Genomic DNA, 19,122 nt, shown 5'->3' with positions numbered 1-19,122 from the left:
TATAGAGTACAACGCCCCTTTTGGTATGTACCTCACAAAACATCTACAACAACTGGAAAGGCCGCAGAAATACCTCACAAAGAGGATTACTGGCCTCAAACAGATGCCCTACACAGACAGTCTCAAAATACTCCAGCTTTATTCCGTCGCATATTGCCTACTCAGAGGTGATCTCTGCCTAACATACAGCGCTATGTCAAACCCAGAGCTGTTGGACATGCTGCACTTAAAGAAATCCCAATCCCTCTGAGCTACACGCTCTAGGGACCAAAACCTTGTCACCACAATATACAGAACATGCCGGAGGGATAGATTCTTGTCCCAGAGACTTCCCATACTCTGGAATAAACTACCTATCTATATCAAACAAAAAGCTCCTCATTAGCACTCCAAGAAAAATCTTGATGACTGGATGGGAAATAGGAAATTCACCCCGGGATCACCTCTGTGGCTCTGCTCGACAGGGACACAGGAAAATAATTTTCTTGGGTGGCAAAAGCCAGGGTACCTTTTTGGCTGGGCTTGCACAGGCCCCAGGGCCGATAGCCTAGTACCTACCTATGAACTATGAATAAACTCCTATGAACCTATAATGAGCAATAAATTGAGAAAATATAACAAACTTTGCCTGCCTAGATTTTCTGTTCCGTTATAGGCAAACTGCCTCCTACTTGGAAGTTTAGAGGAGAAAATATAAAATGTTATGTTGCACTTTTTGAATGTCTGAGCAAATTGCTGTTCAATGGTGTTTTTTATATCCAAAAAAAAAACCTGTTTTTGAATGCAATAACTATTTGCAGTCGAATAGCCAAAAGTTAAAGGAAATTAAGGGTTGCAGACGGAGAAGACAGCATTGTAACAGTGATCTGCTATATAATAACTAATGTTTGCAATATTATCACAGAATGTTAAAGGTTTGACAAGTCCTGTAAAAAGATACAAGGTATTTGCATATGTTAAAACAGTTAGGCGTCTTTTTGTATTACTGCTAGAAATGTACTTGGATGATACTCAGCACTTGAAAATAGGGAACCTTGGCTATAAGTTATTAGGGTTTTTGTCAGAACCATTTAGAGGCCAAAGGTGCTGCTAACATACAGCACAGAAATAAGGCTTTTGATATGCTGGAAGTACAAAAGATAATGAAAGTAGATTTACATTACTAACAGGGAAGCTATTGGGAGTGTTATGCATGAATGTAAATCTGTAAATCCCAGCAGGGATTACTCAACAAATTACAATTAGAATATGAAGAGAGTGTTTTATAGCACAGGAGGAGATGGTTTTCTGGGAGGATATTGGAACACAGTGATTTTCCACTGCTGAGGTACATACTGGTCCTACAGTTCAGAGGATACCTATATGTTAGGGCAATTTATTTACAAATATGCTGCACTAATGGGGATGACACATACCTCTGTTTAACTTTTACCCTCTTGGTACACACCCCCAAGCCAGGTCTGAGGCATTTGTATAAAGCTCCTGGTTAAGAGGAAGGGACTAGATGGGGCACTCCTGGATTGAATGAAATCTGGTAGATCCACCACATAAATTCGATTTTGATGAAGGACAAGAGGGTAACTAGGAATTTCTGGGGGGTGGCAGTGCTAAGTCCAAATTGACTTGAGATGCTACTGAATCATCCTCATATGGAGTCTGACATAAGGCATCACAGAAATTGTTGATGCTGTAAACCCCAGGGCTCTCAAAACCTCTACTGATGAGGTCAAATCCATGGACAGAAGGGGCTGAAGACCATTTTTCAAGAAATGAACTTTTGGAGGAAGAATAGCTACCACTTGCACAGCATTTTGCCTACATCCAGGGAATGCCTGGGTCCTGAGACAGGGACAAAAGGGACTTTTTGAAGTTCAAGGTGAATTCTCAGATGGTGTAAGAGATCCACTGTGAAGTACAAATCCTCAAGAAGTCTGTCCTTTGAAGGATCCTGAATCAGATGATCATCCAGATAAAGGAGAACTTGAATCCCCTGAAGCCAGCAAAAGGCAGTGACAGGAGCAAGGAACCTTGTGAATACCTCTGGGACAGTAAAAAACTAAAGGGCAAAGCAGAAAATTGAAAGTGAAAAAAATAAGGCACACAATCTCAAATATTTTCTGCAGTATGTGTGAATGAGAATGTATTAAGTGTCCATTAGATCCAATGTCACAAGAAAAGCCTAAGGAAGGATAATTGGAAAAGTGATTGTAGGGTCAACATGCTGAAACCTGGTACCTTCTAGAATGGGTCTCCAGTTGCCCTCTTTCCCCAGAAGTAGAAATAGTCTGGAATAAAACCTTGTCCCTGCAGGGAAAAGAGAACCATCTGTACAGTTTCCTGACAGAAGAGGTCCCAAAAGCATAGGAAGAATCAGAGGGCTTGGGTTTGAAGAGAACTGATAAATGCCAGTGTGAACTGGAGGAAAAAGCCAAGACATCCTGTACCTATAATGAATCATGGAGACAATCCAAATGTCTGTTTGTTATGGATTCCTACACAGGAAGAGAAAGGAATAGTTTCCTGGAGAGAGGAATAGAGGACAGGCTGACATGGGCAGGGGATGGAAGTATAGGAGGATAGTCATACAGAGGCTTGCTTGTCAGGAAAAGAGGGTTTAGACCCCTGAAAGTCCTACTGAGATTTACCTTGGAATTTATTTTTGAGGGCATTTTCCGTTTTTGATCATTGAAAAAAAAGGGGGCCTGCCTTAGAAGGATAGTTTCCCTGAAACTTTGTTAGAGGAGAAAAATTTGTATGAAATCTTGCATAATCTTGACTCTCTCTTGCAATTTTTTGAAAAGGTTGGCTCCAAAAGGTGTACTTTATCTAAAGGGAAGTCCAAAACTTTGGACTTAACTTCCTCTGGTAAAGGCTGAAGCCTTAGCCAGGAAGTTTTTTTTAGTAAAGAACCTGTAGCAGCTGCCCTCTAAAATGCATCTGCTACATCATAACTACATTTAATATGCAAAACAGCAGAAGTCTTACTGTCTGACTCTGGCATGCCTGAAAGAAACTTATTCATATCTCCCAAAATATACAAAAGGAATCTTATATTAATATATTTAATTGCATGAAAGGACAGAGTTGCTGATGTATATACTGTTTTGCCATACCTATCTACAGCTCTGCTGCCTTTACTATTGGGCAGTGTGTGGAAAAGAAAGTTGTCTGGTAGATTTATCAGATGTCAAGGAAATAACAGCAAGATCAGATGATGGATTTTTGTTCAAATACGTATAGGAGTCAGGGACCTTAATAGAGTTTGTCAGGCTTCTTAAGGGCCAGTGGCTGGCTTTCTAGGTTAAAAGAACCAGTAGTAAAGGTATCCTGTAAGGCTTCCAAAACAAAAGGAATGGGAGAAGGATTAGGAACTCCCATGTACAAAAGATCACAGTATCTTTTTTGAATATTAGCGACTTTCCTTTCCACAGAACAGGCTGCATCAGTTTTAGAAATGTGACTCTAAAAGACAGTTCTTCCAATGGAGAATTAGGGGACACGGTGTCTTCCTCTTCAGATTCAAAGTCTACTGGGGAATAAATATGGGAAGAAAATGACAGAGCCGACATCAGAATCATCTTAAGAAAAAAAGAAAGAACAGAAGCAGAAGAAACAAATGTGTGTGTATGCATGTGTGTGTGTGTGAGAGAGAGAGAGACATAACAGCTTTGAAAAGCCACTGAGGTATGGCATTCTAAGTCCACGGATGTCATTGTTCTACTGTATTCAGCATTCATCAGACCTATCACTGAGTACAATACCCCCTTTGGTACATACCTAACCAGGCATATCCAACAACTGGAACGTCCACAGAGGTTCCTCACTTAAAGAATACAGGGTGTAAAGTAAAATGTCCTCTGCAGACTGCCTCAAGCCCTATCCCTGTATTGTCTCCTACAGGCTTTTGAAGGGAGATCTATGCCTAGCATACAGAGCACTGTCAGACCCCACTCTGACAAACCTCTTGCATATCCACAAAACAAACATCACCAGAATTACCCATTCTAAAGACTCAAACCTTGCCTGTGATATAAATAGGTCCTGCTGGAGAGACAGGTATGCATCCCAGAGACTACCGTGTCTATGGAATGGGCTCCCCATCCATGTGAAGCAGAGTTCCTCCCTAACCCAATTCAAGTGCAACTTGAACAAGTGGATGGGAAACCGGAAATTCATCCCTGGTTTGGAACCTATGTCTCTAATGGACACAGGTAACCTGTAAATGGTTCCTCTCCCAGACCCTTGCTTACACTTATCAAGGGTATCAGAACTTGCCAGAGATTTGAGATGCATGGCTAGGCTTAAAAAGGTCCTTGTGGCCATTAGCTCAGTAAACACCTATGAACCTATGGCAAAAATCATATCAATCATCCTGTAAATCTTTGACAAGCTGTTGAAAGGCAGGTACATTTAGTACTTGCTTCTATTTAGTGGGGAAGTCTGCTTGCACAAAACAGGATGGCCCCAACCACTATCTCAATTAGGGAACCAGGGATTTCTTCCCTTACAAGAAAATGAGGAATGCTCTCAGGTACCTCTCCTGAGAGATAAGGTTTCCTCTTCCTGCCCAAAGCAGATGTCTTACCAGTTGAGATGGATGTGACAGAAGGCTGCATCATATCATCCTCTGATAGAGTCACAATACATGGAGCAACCAAAGAACCCAAGAGGTGTAAGAACTTATCAAGAGGCACAGTGGAGACAAGTGGGTCCAAACAGACAGCAAAAGCTTCAGGTTTAGACTTCCTTAGCTTCTTTTACTGCAGAAGAGGAATATCTGAATGAGCAGCTTTGGAAATTGGAAGATGTTTTACCCTGTGCAAGCTCTTTTAACTTTTGGTTCTCTATTTAAAATTTTAATGAAAAATAGCTGGAAGATAGAACAGTTTTTATAATTATGACTAGCACCAAGGCAAGATAAATACAGTGATTATCCCTGTAAGGAATTTACCTCCCACAATCACATTTTCACCTCTTAGATGACATGAAATAAGATATTCTTGTCACAAAAAGTTGCCTACTGTGAGATGATTACTCTTAGAAATAGAAGAATATATAAATTGCTGCAGTAATAACCTTGAGTAAAGTATGTTTTTGTATGTATTATACACTGACAGCATTAATGCTGGAATGAAAAATGTTCATTTATTTATTTAACTAAATGGGTTTTTTGGCAAGGTGGATACTCCACCTGTCTATGGGACTAGTTACTACAGGTAAGTACATGGAGAGAAGCCAGACTGCTCACAGTACTAATTTCCATATACAAGTATAGCTAAGTTGCAGCCTTCGGGAGTCGAGGAAGGGACAGCCTGTGACCACACACACATGAACGGTTCAGTGTAGCATTAGCCACCCCTCACCCCAAACTCATGTGGGGATGGATTACAGTGCACTGTTTTCAAAAACAGCTGATTCCCTGGCAGGCTAGTGGTATCACAAGTCCACTCCTTGTCTTGTCGGGAGTGAGTGCAGGCATAATGGCCATGCCAAATAAAAACAAAATGGCCATGCCACCCAACAAGTGGAGCTGTTGCACCGAACAACATCAACAGGACTCTACAGCCCTGCAGAACAAGTTTAGGTTGTGCTCAGAATAGGTATTAGGATTCAATAACACAGAAAATTAGAAAATCTAAGTACCCGTTCCAGGCAACAACAATACTCTCTTCAATTCAAGACCTCAGTGTATTGAAATAACACAGCTTCTTCCTTATGAACTTATCAGAAGGTGCCTCCAGACAACACAGAATGAGGAAGCAACTGAAAAACTGCTCAGCATACAGAATATATACGTTTTTAAACTTAATAAATATTGATCCAATGATGTAACTAAAGTAAAAAATATATATGTTTTGAATTCAGAAAGCCCATTTTATATGATAAGAGCAAAATCACAGGAAAAAAGCTGGTAGAACTCTTTTTACTTGATCTTTAAGAATTTATGTGCAGTACAATGATGAATTTGACCCAACCATTTTAGCTGCATGAAAACATGGCACTGAGAGCACAAGTCACAACTGAAAATGTTTTCTGGTGAAATATATGGGATTTTTACTTCTGGTTTACTGAGAAGTTACTGCATGTATGTTCTTGATATTAACTTCACTCAGCATTTTGAGCAGAGGCCATATAGCCTCCATAGTGAAAACTGGGTATAATGCAAGACTATGATGTATTTGCTTGTTCTGTACAACAGGCCATATGCCAGTTTTCCTAAGACAGTCTCTAATTAAGAAAAAAACAAATTGGGCCTCCCCAGTTGGACTCGGCTCATTTATTCCCCAATACTAGGGATATCCCCATAACAGTACAGGGGCAATACCCATCCAAGGGGGTTGTAGTACAGACAGGTTACTTGTGTACCTTACCAACATCCAGCATCTCAGGGTATTTCTAAAGGTCTTAACCCTACCGCCCCTTGGTTCACTTGAGCACTTGTGGCATGGCAAAGGCTGCCTACACCCCTCTATCTGCATGTGACTGCTCCTCCACAAATGTTAGCAAAGGCTATAGTCACTCTCTTTAGGAGAGCAAAGCTCACATCTTCTTGACTGACAGCTACTGTCACGCAAGCCTCTTCTTGTACTGGAACTGTTAGCCAACCGGGAACCAGTTCCCCAAGAAAAATAAACAGCTGCAGATGGTCACTCCCATAATTCCCTCGCCCAGCTCTTCCAGTCTCAAAGCTGCTAATGAAACTTGGGCCACCTGAGTCACAGTCAAGATTTAATTTCTCTGTGGCTCATAGCTGGAAGCAAAACCACAAATGCTGTATTAATTATGGGATCATTTTACAGGTAAAACCAATCAAATTACTCACACAAAAATCCTGTTCTGTGCAGTTAGCCTGTCAATGACTGATGAGTATTCTTTATAATGGCCTGACTCTACTCCTTAAAAAGACACTTCAGATGGAAACCCTACTATAGTTCCCTGATGCCTAGGCTAGATAGGGAGGATTAATGATGCCAGTTTGATTTACTTATTTAGTTTTGGGCATTGTAACAGTTTTTACAGTATGTAACAGCATACGTATGCAACAATCATGCAACACCATTTTGCAAGGCTTATTAGAGAAATAATTGGCCATCATTTAAATATTTAATAAAAACAGAAGGGATACAAACATTTTCAGTATTACTATCTTCTGCTATTGTTTGAGTTAAATATAAATGTTACTTACTACAATGGCGGCTACGATCGCACTACTGCTCACCTGTTCAAAAAGCTGTTTCTGTGCTTCAAGTTCCATTTGCCTTACTTCTATGTCTTTTATTACAGCATCTGTTTCTTGATCTCTTAAAGACACCTGCAACATAATATGTAAAATATAAGTTAAGCACTATTTTTTAAGATTGACTTATTTAGGCACAAAGCAAATTTCTAAGCAGTTCTTCTTGAGGAATACTGTCACAGCAGAGTGAACAGGGAATGCACATCAAAAACATATACAGTGACATAAGAAAAATAATATACTTTGTGGATAAGCTCTTTACAGCACATTACAATTCTAAATGTATAGAATAGAAAGTTCACACAAAGGAAATCAAACTCATTAACATAGTTGTTAATATATAGCAAATGAGTCATGCCTGTCTCATTAACTCCTGAATCATGCAAGAAAATACTCAAATTTGCATCCTACTGTATACCACACAGACTAAAAAGACACTGTAACCCACAACAAGTAACTTACATATACAAGCAAGTACATGCACCTGTGCCACAGAAAACTGCCCTTTGATAGCCTGACAGCAAACAACCCAATGTGTGGGTGAATCAAAGTGGGACTACTATTCATAGGTTCATTGGTAGTACTACGGTAACTGCCTTTGGGAGCCATTTTAAGCCTAGCCAATTTCCCTTCTTGTGCTCCAATTAACTTATCCCATCTGTTAGAGACTGGCCTTACCCATCCCATGGTCAATAATTATATATTATCCCTAATGAGAATACTGGGATCATATCATAAATAATTTGAGGGGACCCATGCATGGGATAAAACATTTAGGAGCTGCCTATGTTCATTAGTAGTACAGGGAACAGTCCTGGAATAATTTTTGTTTTCCATCCATAAATTCAAGTTGTGCTTGAATATGGACATGGATGAACTTTATTTTATGTGGATGGGGAGTGTGTTCCACAGCAGCTACAGCCTCTGTGAGATATACCTCTTCTTCCAAACTGTTCTGTTGATGTTGCAGAGAGGTTTAGATCCCTAAACCAAGTACTTCTGATGCCATTAGACTTGCTGATGTGCAGTAAATCCATCAGTATCGGGTTGAAGGCTGCTTTGCATGCCAGACACAGGCAATATTTTAGCAGTCTGTAGGATACAGAGTATAGTGACAGGGCTTTGAGTCAGTCAATGTAGGACATGTTGTTTAGGCCTTGTATCCTTTTATTAAGACCCCCGTTTTTGCTTGTGTCTGGACAGATACATGCCAAAGGGGGGCATTATATTCAATGACTGGCCTAATGAGGGCTGAGTAAAGGGACAATGACATCCCTAGAACTAGACACAATCCCTTTGTTTATAAGGTGTACAACATAGAAGGACTTTCTTACAACAATGTACACGTTAGTCAGAAGTTAGGTCACTGCCCACATAAGTTCCCAAATCCTGAACAACTCGGTCAATTCTTAGAACTTTTATTCAGTATGGAAAATATACTTTTTTGAGTGTGGAAAGGTTTTTTGTAGTCATGTGAAGAAGACTTGTCATTTTCTGGGACAGCTGAGTACAGTCAAATATTATCCATTTTGTAAGCCTCTAGTCTTGGAGAGGGTTGTAAAGACCACTAAAACCTAGCCTGCTACCGTTTTCTTCACTACTTCCTACCTAGTTGTTCTTTTACAGGCATGAGCTATGACATGTTAATAAAACTTCACTCAATGGAAATAACAAGAGGATTTTCAATGAGGCACCAAAGAAAGCCTGTGGCAATCCTCTAGATTCTCAGTGCTGAGAGCTATGACTGGGTTCATTCTTTTCAACAATTCATTCTTTTCAACAATCACCATTTAATAACTTTCTGAAATGTCCCACATTCAGAGGGGTGCATCTGTCTGCACCTGGCAAATCCACTAAATTGTCCACTGACTACTTGGGTGATCTAAGCTCAAAGACAGCAGCCCTGCCTCCAACCACCAACTGAGGGCTTTATTAACAATTGCAAGAAAGGTAATTACATTAAATTGAAAAGTGAAGATCTACCAAACTTCAAATAATTCATAAACTTAGCCACTGTTGTAATTAGAGATCTCACTTATTACAGTAGAGAGTTGGTTATCCAATCTAACTGGGACCAAGGGTAGTTCGGATAATCAAACATACATTAAACTGGATAAAAAAAAAACTTTTAAAATTTTTGTTTTTTCTCCATTCAGGGAATATACTTTTCAAACATTCAGCAAGTCCAGTGGACAATAAAGAATATTTTTCACACACAGGTAGGCTACAAGTTAAAAAAACATGCACAAGCTAACACGTTTAACGTTTACATATTCAGACTTTATGATTTTCTCTACCTGAAAACTTTGGAAGGCTGGGTTTGAATAACTGACATTTCAGATAATCAAAGTTCAGATAATCAACTCTCTACTGTACTATGAGATCAAAAAGATTTATGTTGAAATGTAAACATAGCCAAAATGCCTTATCATTATTAGAGAAATATAATTCCTAGATATAACACCTAGTTAACCATGTCACTAAAAGTAATGCAGAGTACAGTTTAATTACACAGATATATTTCTGATAGTTTTCTTTTTGATTATGCAAATATTGTAAATACTTTTTATTATTGCTTTTTTTTGTTGCATATTTGGAAAATACAAAAAATCTGCAAAAAAAAGAAGGACCCTCTCTACCACCTCAAATGTAGAGCACCTAGGAGAGACAGAAGTTGATGGATGGATTTGAAATTGAGCTTTCTCAGATTGTCGGCCCCTGCAGCCCCGTCAGCACTCCACCCAAGTTATCCAACACTGAGGCTCCAAGGAGACTAGACAGCTCCAAATGCTTTGGAATGGACTCCAAAGTCCCGGTGCTAATCTCCTGGCTCCCATGCTCAGTGCTGATCAACTCAGAGGTAACATCAGAGTAAAATAAACAAGAATCTTCAGATCCGAAAAAGAATTTTGGATCAGACAAATCAAAGCTGGTGTGGTTCTCAAGCCCCAGTGGGGATGCAGACAAAAGGACTCTCACCTGCACCTGCTTCCTGAGGAATTTCCTCATCATCCTGTTCACATGCGCCAAAAAAGGCAGTTAGAATAGGAGGCCTAAAAGGACTGAAAAGGGGAAAAAAATTATCAGGGTAACATGGGAGGGAAATAGTTAAGGTATGTAGAATTTATAAGTCCAACACTCACTTAAACCAGAAGCCAAAAGAAGAAATATGCTAAATGCTGGAGAGCTCATAATCCATGTCTGTTCACAATGGCTGCAAATGAGACAACCTGAGGCATGTTAGATTGGTGGGGTATTACGGTAAAGGGGGGAGCTCAAGAATTCTAGGATCCTACTCTCTGGAAGAAGCAACCAAGTCAGATCTGAATGTCAGATCTGAACCCATCAGTTGGGGAATGACTGAATGAATGAAAATGACAACATCAAATCAAACTTTAACATATGTACTTGAAATGTAAGAATCCTAAAAAAAACAAGTGCTGCAGAACAATACATTTTTTTCCACATCTATCAAATCCCTTCTATCTTTGTAAGAAGGAGAGAGAGATTAATATTGACCAAATGTTTAGCAGCAGTTGGTTTTACTAAAGCAGTAAGTGCCGAGTCAGATCTGAGATGAGGATCTTTATACAATCTATATACTTATCTGGGGAGTCGCAGGCTGGCAAGCTACAGGCTTGCAACAAAAACATCCTCTAGAGCTGAAGGATCAGGAGGAATTGGAATAGGATCTGAAAATTTCAGTTGCAATAAATCACAATACTTTTTCTTCATGATTTTCCATTGAAAAAAGATTCATTATGAAGACAGTTTCATTGAAAGAGACTCCTTCAAAGGGACTGGCTGATGACACACTGTCCTCAGAACTGAAATCATAAACATGAAGAGATAAAATAATCTGTCCCGTCACAATCATTTTGATGTTAAAAATCTTGAATCTCTTCAAAAATGAAGAATCTCTTTTTCTTTAACCAGAAATAGTTTTAATGGAAGGGTTAGGTGTCTGAACTGAACCCTGGGTTAAACTCAACACAATCACTCCTATCCAGAGTAACTGAGACAGCAAAAGAAATAGGTCTGTGTTGTTTTCTTCTTCTTTGTGACAGGAATTTCTGAAGAAATTGACAAACTTATGCCAAGAAAAAACTCCCTAGGGAAGGCAATAGATTTCTAGTTGGGCAGAGTGACATACTCTTCCCCTTCTCCCAAAACCAACAACAGTTGCTCTCCCTTACCTGCCAAGGGCACTCCAACAGCTGCAGAGGATATGCCTGATCCCTATTCCATGATGGCTGTTGGGACTACATCAGAGGGAGCAGAGAAAAAAAGTAAATGGCCAGAGGAACCAGTTTTGACCACAGCACTCACCTGCCACCAAGTCACTTTAGCAGCTTCTTGTGGTGGCAAAGTCTACTTAACAGTTTTCTTCTTTTTTGCATATGGAAGAAGGAAGAACCGAGGAAATGGTAGCAGGTGATTTCCCTGTTAAGTCAAAAAAGATGCTCGTTTCCTGAGGAAGCATGGTAGCAGTAACAGGTAAAACAGGTAAACTGTAATACAATAACTTTTTCCAGTTAAAACACAGCAAAAAACACCTTTAACACCTACTCCAGCCCCCAAAAGTAAACTAACACACCTTTTACTTTACAAAACGTATTTTAAAATATAGGATTATAATCAGGTCAGCATTTGTAATGTATATATTATGAGTTATCATCACGATTGCCAAGAAATTCACCTTAAGTGCAAATCATAATTCTTTGTAGTGCATGGAGATTTATCTGCTCCATGTACTAATAGTTAGTGAAAAGTAAGATTAAAAAAACAAGCAAAAAATACAAAAAAAATGTGGTGTGTTGTGACAGCTCTTAATGACAATAAAGGAGTGGGGAAGTGTTTGTTGGTTTTACATCTTCTCTAAGGGAAGTAGTTACTTCTAAATGCTGTGCGTACTTTAGCAGACACCAAGAAGAAACATGACCTGAAACAACGCTGTTTCATGTCCTGCTGCTGCTGTTTACTGGTCAGCACTGTCTGCTTTAGTGCAAACTCGATGTTAACAGTGTGTAAGGCATGTAGGGGTGTTTAACAATTGTTAAGCACCCCTCTAAGCAGTGTTGAGGTTGGGTCGCACGTTAGAGTAGCTTTGAACCAGGATGTGATTTTTAGGTGTTTTTGTTTAGTGTAATCATGGCACTGGTGTGCCATGCACTACATTACTTTTAACAATTTACAAAAAAAAAAAAAAGTGATACTTCTTTAAGTAATACATGACAGCAATTCAAAACACTTCTTCCTAGCTTTTAAAAATATAATTTCTCAGGAAAAAATAAAATGTTGTCATATAAAGTAGAACTATTTTTAACCCCCCAGAAGTAAAATTAGCTGCCCAGCTTTGGAAAAGCACTAGAAAACTGTCAATCTTTGAAGACCCACAGGAGGAGTGCTCATCAGAGGCAAGAAAGGTCTGAAGGACTTGGTGACCAAACCTGATGTTTTAGTCAGCTCGGCACATTTTATTGAATGTTTTGTAACTCATAAGGCAGAAGATACAAAGTTTGATAAGGTTGTTTTAATGTCTGAAGCAGGAAGGTTAGAAATGGAGAGCTGAATGTCAGAAAATACAGAGAGTAGATACGTTGCTATATAGTTCTGGCAGTTGAATGTCCTGCTGTCCTCCTCACTGGGTACAGGATTAGAAAAGGCTAAATATTTAGACCCACTATCCCTGTCCATAAAAAGCACAGCAGGGTCAGCTAAGGGATTCCTAAAAAGGTATTTATGGGAATCATGTACCTTACATAGCCTTTATGGCTTCTTAACTGCATGACGCTGAAAATCTGGAACAGCACAATCTGAATTAAAGGCTTCCTCCAACACTCCAAGTACTTGAGGAATAGAATTGGTTTGGAGGAATCCAGATTCAAAAGGACAATTTCTGTGTTTCTGAAATATCCCCTCCTTCCCATTTAAAGAATTACTTCATTTACTAATTGCATTAGAAAATAGAAGATGTTAAGATTTGCACTGGGTGTGACGAGGGTGGACAGGATTAGGAATAAGTATATTAGACGGTTAGCCCAGGTTGGACGATTTAGGTACAAAACCAGAGAGGCAAGATTGTGTTGGTTTGAACATGTGCTGAGGAGGGATGCTGGGTATACTGGGAAAAGGATGCTAAGGATGGAGCTGCCAGGTAATAAAAAAAGAGGAAGGCCTAAGATAAGGTTTATGGATGTGGTGAGAGAGGACATGCAGGTGGTTGGTGGGACAGAGCAAGATGCAGAGGACAGGAAGAAATGGAAACAGATGATCCGCTGTGGCGACCCCTAATGGGAACAGCTGGAAAAAAAAGAAGATCATCAGAAAATACAATTTCTTCATTTAATGTGTCAGAAGACCTAGTCTCCTCTGACTGAGACTAGAGTCTGGGTATAGAGAAGAGAGAGTTGTGAGGCATAATTCAGCCCCCCCCCCTCAGAATATGACAGTACCTCCTCTTCTGAGGAAAAGGGGGATTGATTTTTCTTAGAATGTGAACAAATGGGGTGAAGACTTGAAAGATTGCAAGACCCTGAAGAAACACTATTTTGTGTTATAACAGTTTTCTTTTTCTGAACCCCTCAAACTGGATGGAGTTGGACAGGGAGAAGGATGTTCCATTTTTTGTATGTTTTGCTTGGGGGTCTGAAGCTAAACAATCTTGAAGGACTCTGATGTCCAGACCTCAATGAGCTACCCAGCTACCTTTTCTCTTACCAAGACCTGCGGAACACTGTCCGCTTCTTCAGTCAGACCGAAGCAGGATTTCTCCCTTCTCAACTGGCACGTGACATCTGTTCTGACTGGATATGTTGGTATCCTGGCCACTAGTGATTTTCAATGAAGTCTTGCCAGACAGGCCGGGAGAATTAGACTAATGGACCAAAGGCTCACAGACTACAGCAGCAGAACCATCTGTCCCAGGCCATTCAACAAAGGTGGATATCAGTGCCCCTTCAAAACCCTCTAAGGGGGAACTCCAGAGAAGACAATTTGGTAGCCATGGATGCTTGAGCAAGACCTTCAAATGTCAGTTTTCTAGGGAAAGTCTAAGGCTATTACACCCACTATGAATCACTTTTGGTGTGAAGCACAAACAAATCTCACGGTACTATATGCTATGCCTTTCACCAAGGCAGAAAAATACAGTTTGGGTGGGAGTCTTTGTACAGCATTTACTTACCACAAGCATATTTCCCCTTTCTGACAGGCATAAGACTTTTAGTGTTTCACTGAAAAAAGTAAGGCAGTTCCCCATTAAGATCTTTATTAGTCCAAAATCGTAGTAAAAACAGTTGTCAGGATACACCACGAGAAGTCCAGTTATATCAAAAAACTTCTTTTATTCCATAGAAAATAAGAGATAAGCGCTTTCGCGTGCTTAATGCACGCTTCTTCAGATCTACTACTACCATATCCTTACAACCTTTTATATATTTAAAATCAAGCATTTAATTGAATTCAATCAGTGCATGATCACTTAATTAACCAATCAAATAATTAAAGATACATCATGGTTAGAAGCTTTCTAAGTCATCAGTGCAACGTTTAAAATGTTTAAAAAATGTTTAAAAACACAGTGTATCATTTTTATTTCATTTCTCTCATAATAAATCCTTATGAGTGGAATATATACTTAAGATAAATATATATTAGGAACTCTGCTACCTATTCGACGTAACTATGCATCTAAAAAACTAATAAAAACATTAAAAGATAATAGAAATACAGAAAACAAATAACAAATGTCTGTATGCAGCTTATTTAGAAAAATATATAGCTGTAGCTATGAAGAATGTCACGCTGTTATTCTGGCTAATGTAATGTAATAGGACAAGGCGTGATTTTTACGTATTAAAACTGTACATTCAACTAGTTACCTGTTACTACGTGGCTAGTAACAATAAACTAAAAACTAGATTCAATGCAATCATAAATATACAGTGGTAACCTTGCATAACGTCTTGTTTAATAAATCAAAATTATCTTCATAGTCCTATAAATAGCAACTAGCTACAGTCATATTTACTTCCAAGATACTGATTTATTTGTATATGTAATTATAATATAAATTCCAAAATGTACATATCATATGGCTCAATGCATAAGCATAATAAAGCCGCATACTTAAGAAGCCAAGATTTCAAGATGTAAAACAACACGACAGCTTATAAAATATATGATATAAACTAGATGACTATATAAGGCCAATAGGCCGTACTATTAATTCAACTTACTCATTCAGCAAACAATAAATAACAATTCAAAAATGAAGAATGTCACGCTGTTATTCTGGCTAATATGATGTAATAGGACAAGGCGTGATTTTTACGTATTAAAACTGTGCATTCAACTAGTTACCTGTTACTACGTGGCTAGTAACTAGAAACTAAGAACTAGATTCAATATAATCGTAAATATGCAGTGGTAATTTTGCATAACGTCTTGTTTAATGAATCAAAATTATCTTCATAGTCCTATATATAACAACTAACTACAGTCATATTTACTTCCAAGATACTGATTTATTTGTATATCTAATTATAATGTAAGTTCCAAAGTGTACATATCATATAGCACAATGCATAAGCATAATAAAGCCGTATAGTTAAGAAGCCAAGATTTCAAGACGTAAAACAACATGACAGCTTATGGAAAATACATGATATAAACTGGATAACTATATAAGGCCGATAGGCCTTACTATTATTCAACTTACTTATTCAGCATACAATACATAACAACTCAAAATACTGTCTATAGAGTGTTATTATTATATCAAATAATTATTATCGTCCTATTTATTGAGTACTAATAATGTCAAAAAACTATGCTGCTGTAGGTGTTGCCTAATCAATTAATGAACATATAGAGTCAGAATTTCTAATTATAGTATATATATAAAATATTACCCTTAATTTTATATACTTAAATTCAAAATCTAGAATTCATTAATAATAATATAATAATATAACCAATAATAATAATAATCTAATGGAATAAATAAATAAATAGACTGATGAGTAGAGTGATCACTTATCAGCAAGTAGAATTAATCAAATTTCATCTGTCCTAATAATATTAAATATTTTCAAATATTAGACCAGATTTCATTTCTGCTGCAAAATTGGTTTTAAAGAGAGGTAATTATTAATGCCAGGTTCTCCATGTGCTCCTGTTTTAAAGATCCAATCTAACTCTAGTTTATGTAAATAATTGCTTTTGTCACCCATTCTAACAGTATTCCTTACTACTTGTAGGACCCTAAATCTGAATTCATGATTAGGGTTCTGTTTTATATGCTTTGCCAGCGCATTCAATTCGTTCTGTTTACGAATATCGTAAACATGGTTATAAATGCGTTCTTTTAATTTCCTTTTCGTAAGTCCAACATAGAACGCCTGGCACAGTGTGCAATTTGCCATGTAGACCAGATTCATGGTGTTACAGTCAGTATATAGCTTAGGTCTAAATTCAAAATGGCCATTTGGATGTTGGTAATATTGTACTGATGTGATGTATTTACACATGTTACATTTCAGACATGGAAAAGTGCCACATATTTCATTTTCTCTTGTTGGTCTACTAAAATTATTATGCAAGTTCTGGGAAAAAATATCTTTCAAATTATCACAGGTATAAAACACAAATGCAGGTTTGTCTCCCACAAGCATATGTATCTCTTCTGTGGTAACAAGTATGTTCCAATGTTTTCTTATAATTCTTCTAATCTCAGCATTATCGTTTGTGTATTTCATCACATAACTAATCCTTTCATCTTTAGCTCTATGTATATTAATAGTTCGCCTATTCCTGTTATCAAAATGTGTTCTATCTTCCTCATTGACATTTAATTCAGAATAGGACAAGCTTTCATCTCCCATGGTGGTAATAATGTCACGCCTTATATTCTTAACCAGGACTGAATTATAGCCTCTCTCTAGGAAGATATTTTCTAATCTATCTGCTTCTTCTTCTTGTAGGGTAGAGGGGTCCTTACATATTCTCATAATCCTTGAGAATTGACCCCTTATTATCCCAGAAAAAACATATCTGGGATGCATACTGCTATGCTCCAGCATAGTGTTTTTCCAGCATTTTTTCCTAAACAATTTAGAAACTATCTTCCCATCTGTGTTGAGAGATAAAGTCAAATCTAAAAAGTTAATGCTGTCATTTGAAAATTCATAAGTGAATCTAAAAAATTCTGTAGTCTCATGTAGATAGTCCACAAAACTCTGTAGTTCTTCTGTGGTCCCTTTCCATAAAAATATTACATCATCTACGAATCTCCTATAAATCCCTATTTTGTTCATCCACACACTATTGAACAAATATTTTTGCTCCCAATAGTGTAAGACGAGATTAGCATATGAGTTTGCACATGGGGTGCCCATGGCGACACCCCATGTTTGTAGATAGTAGTTGTTATTGAACAAGAACACATTATAGTAAAGGACCATGTCTAAGAGTTGACTGACCAAAATCTGCCTATCACTTGAGAAACTACTCTCTTTGACCATTAACTCTCTAATAGCTTGAAGCCCAAATTCATTTGGGATACAAGTGAATAAATTGCAAACATCTAGTGTCACTAATATTGATTCACTAGCGCCTGTCTTGGTTAGTTCAATACATTCCAAGTCTCTTAGCAGCTGTTGTGTGTCTTTCAGAACAGTAGCAATATTGTCAACGAGCGGTCTCAACATTTTTTCTATAAATATAGAGGCATAATAAGTTGCCCATTGTCTACCTGAGACAATAGGTCTCATCGGTAGAGGTTCAATCCATTTATGTATTTTGGGGAGACCTTTCAAAGTTGGTATCAAAGGTTCTTCAACATGCAAATATTCGTACATTTCTTTACTAATTTGTCGACACATCAGGAGGTCGTACAAGTTATCACTAACATTGTCGATTATTTTCATAACATCTTCAAGGGTTAGTGTCTTATATGTGTTATCACTTCTCAACATATTCTCTACGGTCTCAGTGTATTCAATTTTATCTAATAAGACTACCCCTCCCCCTTTATCAGCAGGCAATACTACAATATCAGTGTTCCTTCGTAGCCCATTCAAAGAGGTGTATTCAGCATTACTCAAGTTGAAAAATCTGTTTTTAACATGTTTTCTAGCATAAAACGCATATATATCTTTTTCACATGATTTTATAAAACATTCTACAATAGGTGGTAGAGGTGGACAAAAGGTACTATTTCGTTTGAAGCCATTCATAGTATCCGTTGCATAATTGCTGTTATTATTTCTAAAGAACAATTTAATGGCTACTTTTCTCGCAAACAACCTCAAGTCTGTAAAAGTCTCTGATGGTATACTTGATTGCGAGGGCACAAAATTAAGGCCTTTATTCAAAAGAGATATGTCAGAATTCGATAAATCATGCTGAGAAAAATTATACACCAAAGTCAGTTCCAATTTCTTTTTTGTTGTGGTTGTTCGTACCTGTCCGTTGACACTTTCCGTTTCCTCGGTCCTCGACTCAGGGATCTCCTTCTGGCTGTCTTGTTTAGCCGGATTGGAAAAGGAACATCCGTCGGTTTGTTCGAAACTGTGACGGGCCATCTAATAACTCCTGTTCTTGAAGGATCATCATGATAATGTAGGGCTAGTTGGTTGGGTGGAGGCGTTTGGGTTTCAGCAGTTCCTATAAGGTGCTCAGTACAAAAGTGGTTCGATATACTTACAGTGGTTGCGGATGTAGATGGAGGCTCCAGAGAAGACAATTTGGTAGCCATGGATGCTTGAGCAAGACCTTCAAATGTCAGTTTTCTAGGGAAAGTCTAAGGCTATTACACCCACTATGAATCACTTTTGGTGTGAAGCACAAACAAATCTCACGGTACTATATGCTATGCCTTT

General features: G+C 38.1%; 1 protein-coding gene across 1 annotated transcript in view; it reads right to left on the bottom strand.

Moving 5' to 3' along the window:
* The window catches only part of TBC1D31 (TBC1 domain family member 31), a 1,335,355-nt gene that overhangs the window by 450,723 nt on the left and 865,510 nt on the right, over positions 1-19,122 (bottom strand). The window contains exon 17 of the mRNA XM_044066576.1: positions 7,220-7,312. Within this exon, the coding sequence (XP_043922511.1) occupies positions 7,220-7,312 (93 nt within the window). The remainder of the gene's footprint in view (positions 1-7,219; positions 7,313-19,122) is intronic.

The sequence above is a fragment of the Protopterus annectens genome, chromosome 3.part1 (assembly GCF_019279795.1).
Source record: "Protopterus annectens isolate FY-2018-M chromosome 3.part1, PAN1.0, whole genome shotgun sequence".
NCBI lineage: Eukaryota > Metazoa > Chordata > Ceratodontiformes > Protopteridae > Protopterus > Protopterus annectens.
This window is presented reverse-complemented; position numbering and strand designations above follow the sequence as displayed.